Source organism: Panthera pardus, unplaced genomic scaffold, assembly GCF_024362965.1.
Source record: "Panthera pardus isolate Hobbes unplaced genomic scaffold, ASM2436296v1 HiC_scaffold_2, whole genome shotgun sequence".
NCBI classification, from domain to species: Eukaryota; Metazoa; Chordata; class Mammalia; order Carnivora; family Felidae; genus Panthera; species Panthera pardus.
Genome location: NW_026526765.1, coordinates 85,965,825 through 85,978,514, shown reverse-complemented (window position 1 = coordinate 85,978,514; position 12,690 = coordinate 85,965,825). Strand labels below are relative to the sequence as shown.

At 35.3% G+C, this 12,690-nt stretch overlaps 1 protein-coding gene across 9 annotated transcripts in view; it reads left to right on the top strand.

Annotated features, from left to right (window-relative positions):
- ADGRV1 (adhesion G protein-coupled receptor V1) overlaps positions 1 to 12,690 on the top strand; it is a 590,892-nt gene that overhangs the window by 152,564 nt on the left and 425,638 nt on the right. For 8 of the 9 annotated variants that reach the window (XM_053907199.1, XM_053907200.1, XM_053907201.1 and 5 more), the window contains 6 exons: positions 1,939 to 2,069; positions 3,572 to 3,671; positions 4,325 to 4,504; positions 8,010 to 8,173; positions 11,942 to 12,035; positions 12,468 to 12,500. In XM_053907199.1, coding sequence (XP_053763174.1) covers positions 1,939 to 2,069; positions 3,572 to 3,671; positions 4,325 to 4,504; positions 8,010 to 8,173; positions 11,942 to 12,035; positions 12,468 to 12,500 — 702 coding nt within the window. The remainder of the gene's footprint in view (positions 1 to 1,938; positions 2,070 to 3,571; positions 3,672 to 4,324; positions 4,505 to 8,009; positions 8,174 to 11,941; positions 12,036 to 12,467; positions 12,501 to 12,690) is intronic. The other variant, XM_019462796.2, reaches the window with a different exon arrangement.

Below are 12,690 nucleotides of genomic sequence, written 5' to 3'. Positions count from 1 at the left end.
TTTTTTTCTCTCCTTAGCATTTCATTTTTATTTTCACTTTTTAATGGTATATTTTCCCACAGATCTCCGTGTACAATCTTGTAGTCATATATTTTATTATTATGATTATAGGTTCCCCTTAAACGTGAATCTATATTGACCTACATTTTGTTTTCTTGCCACTTGTGTTCATAATGCATTTTTAGCACTTGATCAAACTTCTGTAATATTCTTCTTTCACTATTAGTAAGTTTTGGGACTTAAAAAATTTTAAAAAACCATGACTATAAACCTTTTTATTTGTGTCACCAGACCACACTGTAGGTGAAACTGCTTAATTACTCCAAGGCTCTCTTTATGTCTCTCAGTTAATAAACCCTTCATTGAATACAGAGCTGCCCTATGAGAAATTCTAGAAGGTATACAATAGAGGAACTCTAGGATTTCATAGTGGTGCCTGTCTTTTGTTCATATGAATTCTACAAGTATATAAATTTTGAATGATATCTTGGCAGTTATGGCTCATTCTACAGGCTTTCTTTCACTAACCTTGAGATAAATTGATTCCTAACTAGCAGTCCCTATATGGTTCAAAAAAAAATATTTGTTCTCAGACATAGTCTACTAATGTAATGGTGATTAATTTTTTCTTGTATTAAAACACTTAAAAATGTATACATTAAAGTATCTGGGAAATCTTATTTAGAAATCTGATACTTTTGCCTTATGTTTTCCACTCTCCCGAGAAAATTAATTGCCCTAAAATTAGTTATGAGTGCTTAACTTTAGCATGAAATTTTTATTTTGTTTTTTAGTAACTGGAATTAAGATAAACTTTAAGTTAATTAATCCATGATATTTTAAGAAACATTTCTCTCAGAAAATACCTTCAGAAATAAAAAACATTGTAGTAATTTAAAAACTATTAGAAAATGTAAACATATTTTGTCTTATTTCTCCTCTCCTTGTTTAAAGAGTGTTAGAAGTGTTTGCTTATTGGATAACTAAGTAAAAGTGATACTTGGAGTGAATATGCATGGATTTCAACTATAAGTCTATGCCACAAATATAAATAACTCGTGTTCTTTTAAAGTCTTTGGAACACCATTCCATTTATCTTTTCATTAAAAATTATTTTTTTAGTGATATAGTTCATTAACTTTGTGTTCATCATCATCTGTGACTTTTGAATTGAGCATATGTTCTCAACAAGCAATGTGGCCATCAGCAATACTTCCTAGGAACTTACTTTCCTCTTTGAGTAGTTGAAAAGAAATGATTGTCATGATTTTCTTCAATTTTACAAAGTATTATGTAAGGATAAAAGCCAAGAATGGAAAGTATCTAAAATACCTCAATCATCCAGGAAGGAAGACCGTAACTTTGGTGAAGTTACAGAGGCTGATGTACAAATTTGACACCTTTCCTTTGTATTTCTTTTTATAAAACAAAATCATTGATGGTATATGTAAGTTACAATTTGAAGAAATGTGATTTTCAGGTATTTGCAAGCATTTTTATGCATGCATTGTGTAAAATCACATTGCATATCAGTGTAAGGAATTTGTGTCCTTTTGAGAAGTAAAGAAGAATTTACTTGTGTTATTACTAGTTTTGACCATAAGGACTTTTTTCCCCTTTAATTTACAGAACATTTATGTTCTGGTGCATGTTTTGGAGTGTATGAAAGTTTGTGTTTCCCATTTTAGCATGTGCTTTTGGTAACTTCTACATATTGAACTTCCTGAAGTTCTACTAAGTGAAAGTATTTAAAAGTGGGATCCCTATGTTAAACAATAAGCATGTGTAAAGCTTCTGGAAAATTCAAAACAGGACAGCCTTTTAATGTTCGTAGAAAAGGTGCTGTAATAGTTGCATGTTTGGAATTGGGGTTTTGTTGGGTTGAAGTGCTATTTATTTTCTGTTAAACATTTATCAATCTTTACATTTCATTTGCAGGAGAAATTTTGCAATTCCATGTGGTAAGAACACCCCCTGGTCGAGGAAATGTTTCTGTTAACTGGAAAATTATTGGGGAAAATCTAGAACTCAATTTTGGTAACTCTACCGGACAACTCTTCTTTCCTGAGGTATTACTACAAAGAAAAGATTTAACACAGCTATGTAGAGAAAACAATGTAAGTAAAACCTTGGTTTGCGAGCATAATTCGTCCTGGAAACATGCTTATAATCCAAAGCACTCATATATCAAAGTGAATTTCAAGAACCATTGGCTCACTTATGATCATGTGACATTCAGTGTCATGTACTATTCGTTTTGCAAGACATTGCTCGTTTATCAAGTTAAAATTTATTAGAAATGTTTACTTGTGGAACACTTGCAAAACAAGTTACTCACAATCCAAGGTTTTACTATATTTTGAAGAAAATGGGAAAACTCTGATTATGTAAAACAAGGATTAACAGAGATTGATGTGAGAGTTCTCTTTGAAACCTAGAGGAAGAACATTACTCGAAGAATATCTAAGACTTAAAAAGTGCCCGGGGCAGGGTGCCTTGATGGCTGTCAGTTAAGGCTCCGTCTCCTGATTTTGGCTCAGTTCATCTTCTCACGATTCATGAGATTGAGCCCTGCATTGGGCTCTACGCTGACCGCTGCTTGGGATTCGCTCTCTCTCTCTCTCTGCGCCTCCACTGCATATGCGTGTGCGCGCTCTCTCTCTCTCTCTCTCTCTCTCTCTCTCTCTCTCAAAATAAATAAATAAATATATTTTAGAAAGTGAGTTTGTTTTTCCTGTGTCTTTGGCAGACTTACTTGAAGGAAATCGTAGATATCAACTTTGTATTTGAGCCAAGCTCTCTTGCTGTTCTCCTGCCCTCCCACTTCTGGTGTCCACCGTGTCATTCTGAACAGGATGGATAGTGCTTGTCCTTTTCTGTTACTCCTCACTGTCTTGGAACTTTAAATGCAAGACAGTAACAAATTTAGCTCTTAAGTATCTTTTTATGTCTTGTTCACACTGAATTTTTGAGGTTCCATTTAGAAGCTCTTTCTGATAGATTGAAAGAAGGTGATTGGTGGGAAATAACTTTATAAGAGCATTTCTTGGATAGAAAATCAGCACCATTTAATTATAACTCTCCCATCTTCACCTCTTTTCTGTACTCAGTATGAATTCTTGTTTGATAGTCCGTTTCATTCTTTTTCTTCCTCATTTCCACTCCCTTGATATTAAGCCACGTTCCATAACTTTCTGCCTCGAGTACTGCATTGGCCTTCTCGTACCTACTTTTCCTGCAACACGGCCTTTTTCATCGTTCCCCTTTTTCCTATTCACCACTGCCATACAAATCTCCCCAACGTTTTGCTTTGTCTTACATTTTTAGTAGAGCTACATTGCATATTCGATAAGATCTACATTCAGTAGCTCAGCATTCAGGATCCTCTGTAATTAGCTGCTGTCTACTTTCAGCCTGGTTTCCCCATGAGTCAATGGTTTTTATTTATTTTTTAATCCACAGGCTGCTTGTTTAAATGAAAATTTATTTAGATGCATAATTTATAAAGCCAATAAAAGCAAGAGATATTTCAGTGGCAATGGAAGGATGAACTTCTTTCTGTTTGTCATAGGGGTCATTGAATAAAACGATATTTGTGCATTTGTTTGATGACAACATTCCTGAAGAGAAAGAAGTATACCAAGTCCTTCTCTACGATGTCAGGACACAAGGTAATTCAAAATTCAATTTAAAATTTTTTCTAGCAGATTGTTCTTTTTAGAAAATTGTACTTGCTATGTCTATATTTAACAACTAGATGCATACTAATTAAGAAATATTACTTTATTTTTTGAAAGTATGTCTTTAAATATTGTCGGTCTCATAAAAATGTTAGATCTAAAACAATCAGCTCAAAATGGAATTCTTCTCTTTGTGGATTCAGGAGATAACCTCTAGAAGTTTTGCTAAATATTTTCTTCTGGAATAAAATACATTTCCAAAGAATAATTTTTCTGTAATTAATTTATATTAGGAGACCAATTTGGACTTGGGCCAGTTATATAGATAGCTCCAATCTAATCAATTTTGAGTATATTATCTGGGTACTTCCTTTAATTTCTACTCAATTTCTGTAATTCGGATGATTATTATAGCAAATGATGATAGTATGTCAAGTGAAAATATTTTATGATTTACTATCTAGGAAAAGAAAACTAAAATGTAGGTTCTGTTTGTCAACGTGAAGATTTCTGTTACCGGGTTGAATGAAATAGAACACTTTTTGGGCGCTTCAATATGTTTCAGAGGGTGGGGTTATAATTTAAGTATTTAGAAGTTAATGCCAAATCACTGTTAGATTTCTTGTGATCCCTGATGTTTTTAGGGGTTCCATCAGCAGGAATTGCTCTGCTGGATGCTCAAGGATATGCAGCTGTCCTGACTGTAGAAGCCAGTGATGAACCGCATGGAGTTTTAAATTTTGCTCTTTCGTCAAGATTTGTTTTGCTACAGGAGGCTAACATGACAGTTCAGCTTTTCATCAACAGAGAATTTGGATCTCTAGGTTTGTGTTACTGTAGAGTGAATGGGGTTTCCAGGCAGGTGCTCTTTCAGTATTCTACGTGTGTGGATGAAAGCCATTGCTAAAGTAAATCAGAGACAGGAGAGACAATTTACTATTTGTTAATTCAGAACAAGACTTTATAACTTTTTTATTTTTGAAGTTTATTTATTTATTTATTTAGTAATCTCCACACTCACCGTGGGGCTCAAACCTACAACCCTGAGCTCAAGTCACATGCTTTTTTTTTAAAATTAATTAATTAATTAATTAATTTTTAAATTTACTCCAAGTTGGTTAGCATATAGTGCCACAATGATTTCAGGAGTAGATTCCTTAATGCCTCTTACCCATTTAGCTCATTCCCCCTCCCACAACCCCTCCAGCAATCCTCTGTTTGTTCTTTGTATTTAAGAGTCTCTTATGTTTTGTCCCCCTCCCTGTTTTTATATTATTTTTGCTTCCCTTCCCTTATGTTCATCTGTTTTATATCTTAAATTCCTCATGTGAATGACATCATATATTTGTCTTTGACTAATTTCGCTTAGCATAATACACTACAGTTCCAGCCACGTAATTGCAAATGTCAAGATTTCATTCTTTTTGACTGCCGAGTAATAGTCCATTGTGTGTGTATATAGATATAGATATAGATATAGATATAGATATAGATATATGTATATCTATCTATATGTATATATATATATATATATATATATATATATATATATATATATATATATATATATATATCTTCCTTATCCATTTATCCATCGATGGACATTTGGGCTCTTTTCATACTTTGGCTGTTTGTTGATAGCGCTGCTATAAACATTGGGGTGCATGTGCCCCTTCGAAACAGCACACCTGTATCCTGTGGATAAATATCTAGTAGTGCTATTTGCTGGGTTGTAGGGTAGGTCTATTTTTAATTTTTTAAGGAACCTCCATACTATTTTCCAGAGTGGCTATACCAGTGTGCATTCCCACCAGCAATGCAAAAGAGATCCTCTTTCTCCACATTCTTGCCAACATGTGTTGTTGCCATGTTGTTAATGTTAGCCATTCTGACAGGTGTGAGGTGGTATCTCATTATGGTTTCCATTTTTTTTTTAATTTTTATTTTTTAAAATTTTATTTATTTTTTAAATGAAATTTACTGTCAAATTGGTTTCCATACAACACCCAGTGCTCATTCCAAGAGGTGCCCTCCTCAATGCCCATCACTCACTTTCCCCTAACCACCCCCGCCATCAACCCTCAGTTTATTCTCAGTATTTAAGAGTCTCTTATGGTTTGCCTCCTTCTCTCTCTGTAACTTTCCCCCCCCCTTCTCCTCCCCCCTGGTCTTCTGTTGAGTTTCTCAGGATCCACAAGGAGTGAAAACATACGGTATCTGTCTTTCTCTGCCTGACTTTTTTCACTTAGCATAACACTCTCCAGTTCTATCCATGTTTCTACAAATGGCCAGATTTCATTCTTTCTCATTGCCAAGTAGTGTTCCATTATGTATAAACCACATATTCTTTATCCATTCATCAGTTGATGGACATTTAGGCTCTTTCCATAATTTGGCTATTGTTGAGAGTGCTGCTGTAAACATTGGGGTACAAGTGCCCCTATGCATCAGCACTCCTGTATCCCTTGGGTAAATTCCTAGGAGTGCTATTGCTGGGTCATAGGGTAGATCTATTTTTAGTTTTTTTGAGGAACCTCCATACTGTTTTCCAGAGCGGCTGTACCAGTTTGCATTCCCACCAACAGTGCAAGAGGGTTCCCGTTTCTCCACATCCTCTCCAGCATCTATAGTTTCCTGATTGGTTCATTTTGGCTACTCTGACCGGTGTGCGGTGGTATCTCAGTGTGGTTTTGATTTGTATTTCCCTGATGAGGAGTGACATTGAGCATCTTTTCATGTGTCTGTTGGCCATCTGGATGTCTTCATTGGATAAGTGTCTTCTGTTCATGTCTTCTGCCCATTTCTTCACTGGATTCTTTGTTTTTCTGGTGTGGAGTTTGATAATTTTTTTATAGATTTGGGATATTAACCCTTGATTCGATATGTCATTTGCAAATATATTCCCATTCTGTTGGTTGCCTTTTAGTTTTGTTGATTGTTTCCTTTACAGTGCAGAACATTTTCATCTTGATGAGGTCCCAATAATTCATTTTTGCTTTTAATTCCCTTGCCTTTGGAGATGTGTCAAGTAAGAAATTGCTGTGGCTGAGGTCAGAGAGTTTTTTCCTGCTTTCTCCTCTAGGGTTTTGATAGTTTCCTGTCTCACATTCAGGTCCTTCATCCATTTTGAGTTTATTTTTATGAATGGTGTAAGAAAGTGGTCTAGTTTCATTCTTCTGCATGTTGCTGTCCAGTTCTCCCAGCACCATTTGTTAAAGAGACTGTCTTTTTTTTCATTGGATATTCGTTTCTGCTTTGTCCAAGATTAGTTGACCATACATTTGTGGGTCCAATTCTTGCATCTCTATCCTATTCCATTGGTCTATGTGTCCATTTTTGTGCAAATACCATGCTGTTTTGATGATTACAGCTTTGTAGTAGAGGCTAAAGTCTGGGATTGTGATGCCTCCTGCTTTGGTTTTCTTCTTCAGTATGACTTTGGCTATTTGGGGTCTTTTGTGGTTCCATATGAATTTTAGTATTGCTTGTTCTAGCTTCGAGAAGAATGCTGGTGCAATTTTGATTGGGATTGCATTGAATGTGTAGATTGCTTTGGGTAGTATTGACATTTTAACAATATTTATTCTTCCAGTCCATGAGCACAGAATGTTTTTCCGTGGTTTCCATTTGTATTTCCCTCATGATGAGTGATATTGAGCATTTTTTTCATGCATCGGTTGGCCATCTGGATGTCTTCTTTACATCCAGGGAAGTGTCCCATTCTTGTCTTTTGCCCATTTCTTCACTGGATTATTTGTTTTTTGGGTGTTGAGTTTGATAAGTTCTTTATAGAGTCACATGCTTTTCTGATTTAGCCAGCCAGATGCTCCTAACTTCCTTATTTTTGAAAGATTAAAGTAATTATCTATCATCACAGAAATGCTGTGTAACAATCATAAAATGTCAGCAGTGTGTAGTAATAGGCTTGTTCTGGGTCCACTACCATAGATTGGGTTTGGCCTGGGTGGCCCTACTCCAGATGTCTCTCATTCTTCTCCTGGGGTCATTAGAGGCCCAAGAAAGTAAACAAAAGCTTGCCAGTCTCCTTGAGGTCTAAGCTCAGAACTAGCACATAATCACTTTTACCTTGTACTAACAGCCAAAACAAGTCACAGCCAAACTCAAAGTCTGAAGGCAGCTCAGTATACCTTACCCACAATGGGATATCACTGAGGTATTACAAGGCCAAGGTTATAGGAAAAGGTAAGGAATGGGGGCCAAGAATACAAGGTACTGCAGGTGCTTTTAGGAAAGTCAAAAAGTTAACACTAAGATATTATTTTAAAAGTTTAAGTAATTATAAAATCTCTTCCCATCCAATTCAATTAGGAGCCATTAATGTCACATATACCACGGTTCCTGGAATGTTGAGTCTAAAGAACCAAACAGAAGGAAACCTTGCTGAGCCAGATGTTGACTTTATCTCAGTGGTTGGCTTTCTGATTTTAGAAGAAGGGGAAACAGCAGCAGCCATCAACATTACTATACTTGAGGTAAAACTATTTTGCTATTGTTATATTAAATCCAAATAACCACAAAGAAAGTAGAAATTGATGGAATATTCTAGTGCCTTTAAATCAGATTATTTCCTTTTGTGATTTTTTTACAACCACACTGGGGTTTCTGTTCTTGTCAAAATAGGCTGGTCTGTTGTGTATTTTGTTATAGAAACATCTCCTGATAAAGAGAACTTCTTTAGGGCAGTCCCCTTTAAGATAGGCATTGTCTTACGAGATTCCAGGGAAGCATTTTGATTACTCCAAAGGATTCGTTGGACCAGCAAATCCATGTAGGTCAGCATTTTAGTTGTTAGGAATGGTTAAATTAGAGATAGTGAGAAACTCACTGGAGGCTGATGGCATAAAATGTGATTACGGTCAAACTTATCACTGGTGACTGAAATTACATTTTAAATGATTTTTCATCTTGTAAAACCTCATGCTGTTTTGGGACCCAGTGCTTCAGCTACCTGCATACGTTTCCGAAAGGTTTATGAAAGTAGTATGTATGGAGAAGGTAGGAGATGGTATGTATGTGTGTTGGAGGGAAGACCATAAATACTGCTTTAGAAAAATAATTTTCAACTAGTCTGTATTTTGGGGCTTCTGTTTTTGAAAAGGTTTTATTTGCTCAGAAGCTTTTTACTTTTAGAAAATTCTAAGTAGTGTAAACCATTCATCATCTGAAGTTAGTAACTCTTACACTTTGTTGATTACCATTGCATAGTGACCTCATACAGTAGTATGAGATCTCTAGAGCCTTAAGATAAAAGGTAATACTCAGCATGTGACATGTAACACGATTTGGTAAAAACAAAACAAAACATTAAGCCAAGTCTTCTTTCAAATATGTAACCTATTAATACAATAAGTAAATATAAATAAATGGATTATTCCTTAGATATGATAATTTTTAAAACAGAAAATATGTAGCCAACCCTTCTTTTCCTTGCAGAGTCTAGTTTTATGAACATAGAGTTTCCAGTTTACCTTTTTTTTCCTCCCTAGGTCTTTGTAGCCCTTTCTATTCCCTGAGTGGCATGAGGTTAAGAGACTACAGGCCTGTACACAGAAATAAGCCAGGCCTGGGTTGGGGGACAGGGTGAGCAGTGATAGGGGAGTTGCTGCATGAGAGTGAGGAACAGTGGGGATGAGTAAGGGACTGTCCCTTTTACATAACTGATTCTATAATTCCCATTGGTCTGTATAGTATAGAAGATAGTTTAGAGACCATTTCCTATTTTTTCACAATGAAATACATCTCCATTAAATAAAATGAATAATACAAAATGTATGTACTGACACACACACACACACACACACACACACACACACACAGACATTGGGTTTTTATGTAAATATTGTTGACTGTCTTGTCATGATTGACAGGGGTTTTGCTAGTCCTTAAGTTTTGGATATCTGCCTTATTTTCAATGCTGTTATGGGAACTAGTGATTAAAAGTAATAGTGTATTAAAATTAACCATCACAGGGGTGCCTGGATGGCTTAGTCGGTTAAGCATCTGACTTCATCTCAGGTCATGATCTCACAGTTTGTGAGTTCGAGCCCGCATCGGGCTCTGTGCTGACAGCTGAGAGCCTGGAGCCTGCTTCGAATTCTGTGTCTATCCCTTTTTTTCTACTCTTCCCCCTGTTTATGCCCTTTCTCTCTCTCTCTCCCTCTCAAAAATCAATAAATAAACATTAAAAAATTAACCATCACAAATAGCTATCACTTTTAAAGGACTCTCTGTAGGCCAGGCACTCCATACTCATTATTTTTAATCATTATTACAGTCCCCAATTGTTTCCCCCATGGTGGAAGCTGAGGCTTTAAGTAACTCACTTAAAATTACAGAATTTGGTGTTAGGTCTCCTTGACTGTGAAGTCTGTATTTTTTTTTTCATGGTATTGTATTCCACATTCCAATCATTGGATAGTAAGGTAATTTAAAACCTTCTTTTCTTCCATTATATTTAAATTTTATTAGTTTTGTATATTTGTGTTATTGGTTGACATATCAGTTTAGGAAAAAAATATATTAGCAGTTTTGTGTGTTGAACCTAATAACTTATTGTACAATAGGTGTAAGTTTATACTTTTATTATTTTTTTTTAAATTTCAGCTTTATTGAAATACTATATACTGCATGGTATCACTTATGCAGAATCCAAAATATATATAAAATTGTAAGATATTTAAAATGTATATTGTGATTTTTTTAAAAAAAAGTTCATTTACTTTGAGAGAGAGAACATGAGCAGGGGAAGGGGCAGAGAGAGAGAAAATCTTACGCAGCTTTCCACAGCATCAGTGCAGAGCCTGACGGGGGTTCAAACTCACAAACTGTGAGATAATGACCTGAGCCCAAGTCAGATGCTTAGCCGACTGGGCCACCCAGGTGCCCTTGTGGTGATTTGATACATGTATACATTGTGAAAGAGATTCCTCCTATCTGTTTAATGGACATATTTATCACCTGACCTGTTTATCTTTTTTTGTGTCTGAGAGTTTTTAAAATTTCAATTATATGATAACAGTGTTATTACCTATATAGTCACTGTGTTTTACATGAGACCCTTGGACCTTATTTATCTTAGAGCTGAGTTTGTACTCTTTTACCAACTTCTCCTTATTTCTCCCACCCCCCCAGCCCCTGGCTGTGGCCACCAGTTTGCTACTGTCTGTTTCTGTGAGTTTAACTTTCTTTCTTTCTTTCTTTCTTTTTTTTTTTTTTTCAGATTCCACATATAAGTGATACCATGCAGTATTTGTTTTTCACTGTCTGGTTTATTTCACTTAGCAAAATGCCCTCTAGGTCCATCCATGTTGTTGCAAATGGCAGGATTTCTGTCTTCCTTGTGTCTGAATAATATTCCATCATGTATATATACACCACATCTTCCCCATCCATTCACTCATTGATGGACACTTAAGTTTCTGTATCTTGGCTACTGTGAATAATTCTGCGGACATGGGAGTTCAGATATTTCTTCGATACCCTGTTTTTACTACCTTTGGGTATATACCCTGGTGTGGGATTGCTGGATTATATGGTAGTTCTATTTTTAATTCTTTGAGGAACCTCCATATTGTGTCGCATAGTGGCTGTACAAATTTACATTCCCACCAACAGTACACAAGGGCTCCCTATTCTCCACATCCTCACCAATATTTATCGCTTGTCTTTTTGATAATAGTCATTCTAAGAAATGTAAGGTAATGTCTCATTCTGGTTTTGATTTGCATTTCCATGATGATCAGTGATATTGAGCACCTTTTCCTGTATGTGTTGGCCACATCTTTCTTGGAAAAATAACTAGATCTGTTGTACATTTTAAAATCAGATTATTTGTGGGGTTTTTTTGGAGGGAGGGGCTGCTGAGTTGTAGCAGTTCTTTATGTATTTTGGATGTTAACTCTTTATCATATATGTGATTTGCAAATACTTTCTCCCATTCCATTGGTTGTCTTTTCATTTTGTGGATGGTTTCCTTTGCTGTGCAGAAGCTTTTTAGTGTGTTGTAGTCCCACTTGGTTATTTATGCTTTTGCTTTTGGTGTCAAATCTGAAAAAAACATCATAGCCAAGAATGTTTATTTAAAATTTTAAATCTTTTCTATTCTAGCTTTGCATTTTTATACTTGTTGCTATATACTACTTAAGTGTATATATTTACCAGATAATTTTAAAAACTGCTTGTGAGAGGTCATGACTTTGAGAGCGTAATTATAGGGAATTTAATGGATATAATTTTTGCAGGACGACATACCAGAGCTAGAAGAATATTTCCTTGTGAATTTAACTTATGTTGACCTTATCATGGCTCCTTTAACTTCATTTCCTCCTAGACTAGGTATGATTTTTGTTTGTTTTCGTTTATTCACTGCAAATGAAGTAAAGTTATTCATTTTTAAATCAGAAGTAATCGCTTATAATACTTGTTAATCTCAGCTATGAAAGAAAATATAGTGAGCTTTTAGGTTTATTTTAATTTAGAGATTGTCATCTGTTGCATTTTTGTACATTGGACATCATAAACACATTCAAGAATTATTTATTGTGTCATGCTTTCTAAATTTTACAACTATTTATGATGAAATTTGTAATCTTAAAAATAGAATTAGTTCTTAGGCATTTTTCCTGTTAAAATTTAATTTGCTATTTTTATTAGATCTCCAAACTGTCAGATGATTTTATTTTTCTTTAGGGTAAGCAGTACTTTTGTTTGTTTATTGTGTTCTCTGCTTCTTTTTTGACCTTTTACCTCTTTCTTTTCATGCTTTAGAAAAGATTCACTTTATTCATTACAGACTGAAAGGTAAAACTTGAACCTCAGTATAGATTTACGTAGATTACTTTAACAAGGTGTATTCTTATTTTAAAACACAATCTTTAGTGTGCAGTTTGGGCATTTAGTATTGAGAATTTTGTCTGAAGCTTGTAGGTATGATGGCCTGGGAAGTGTGGGCTGGGAGCCCTGTGGTAGCCTGTTCCCCCTCCCTTGGTTA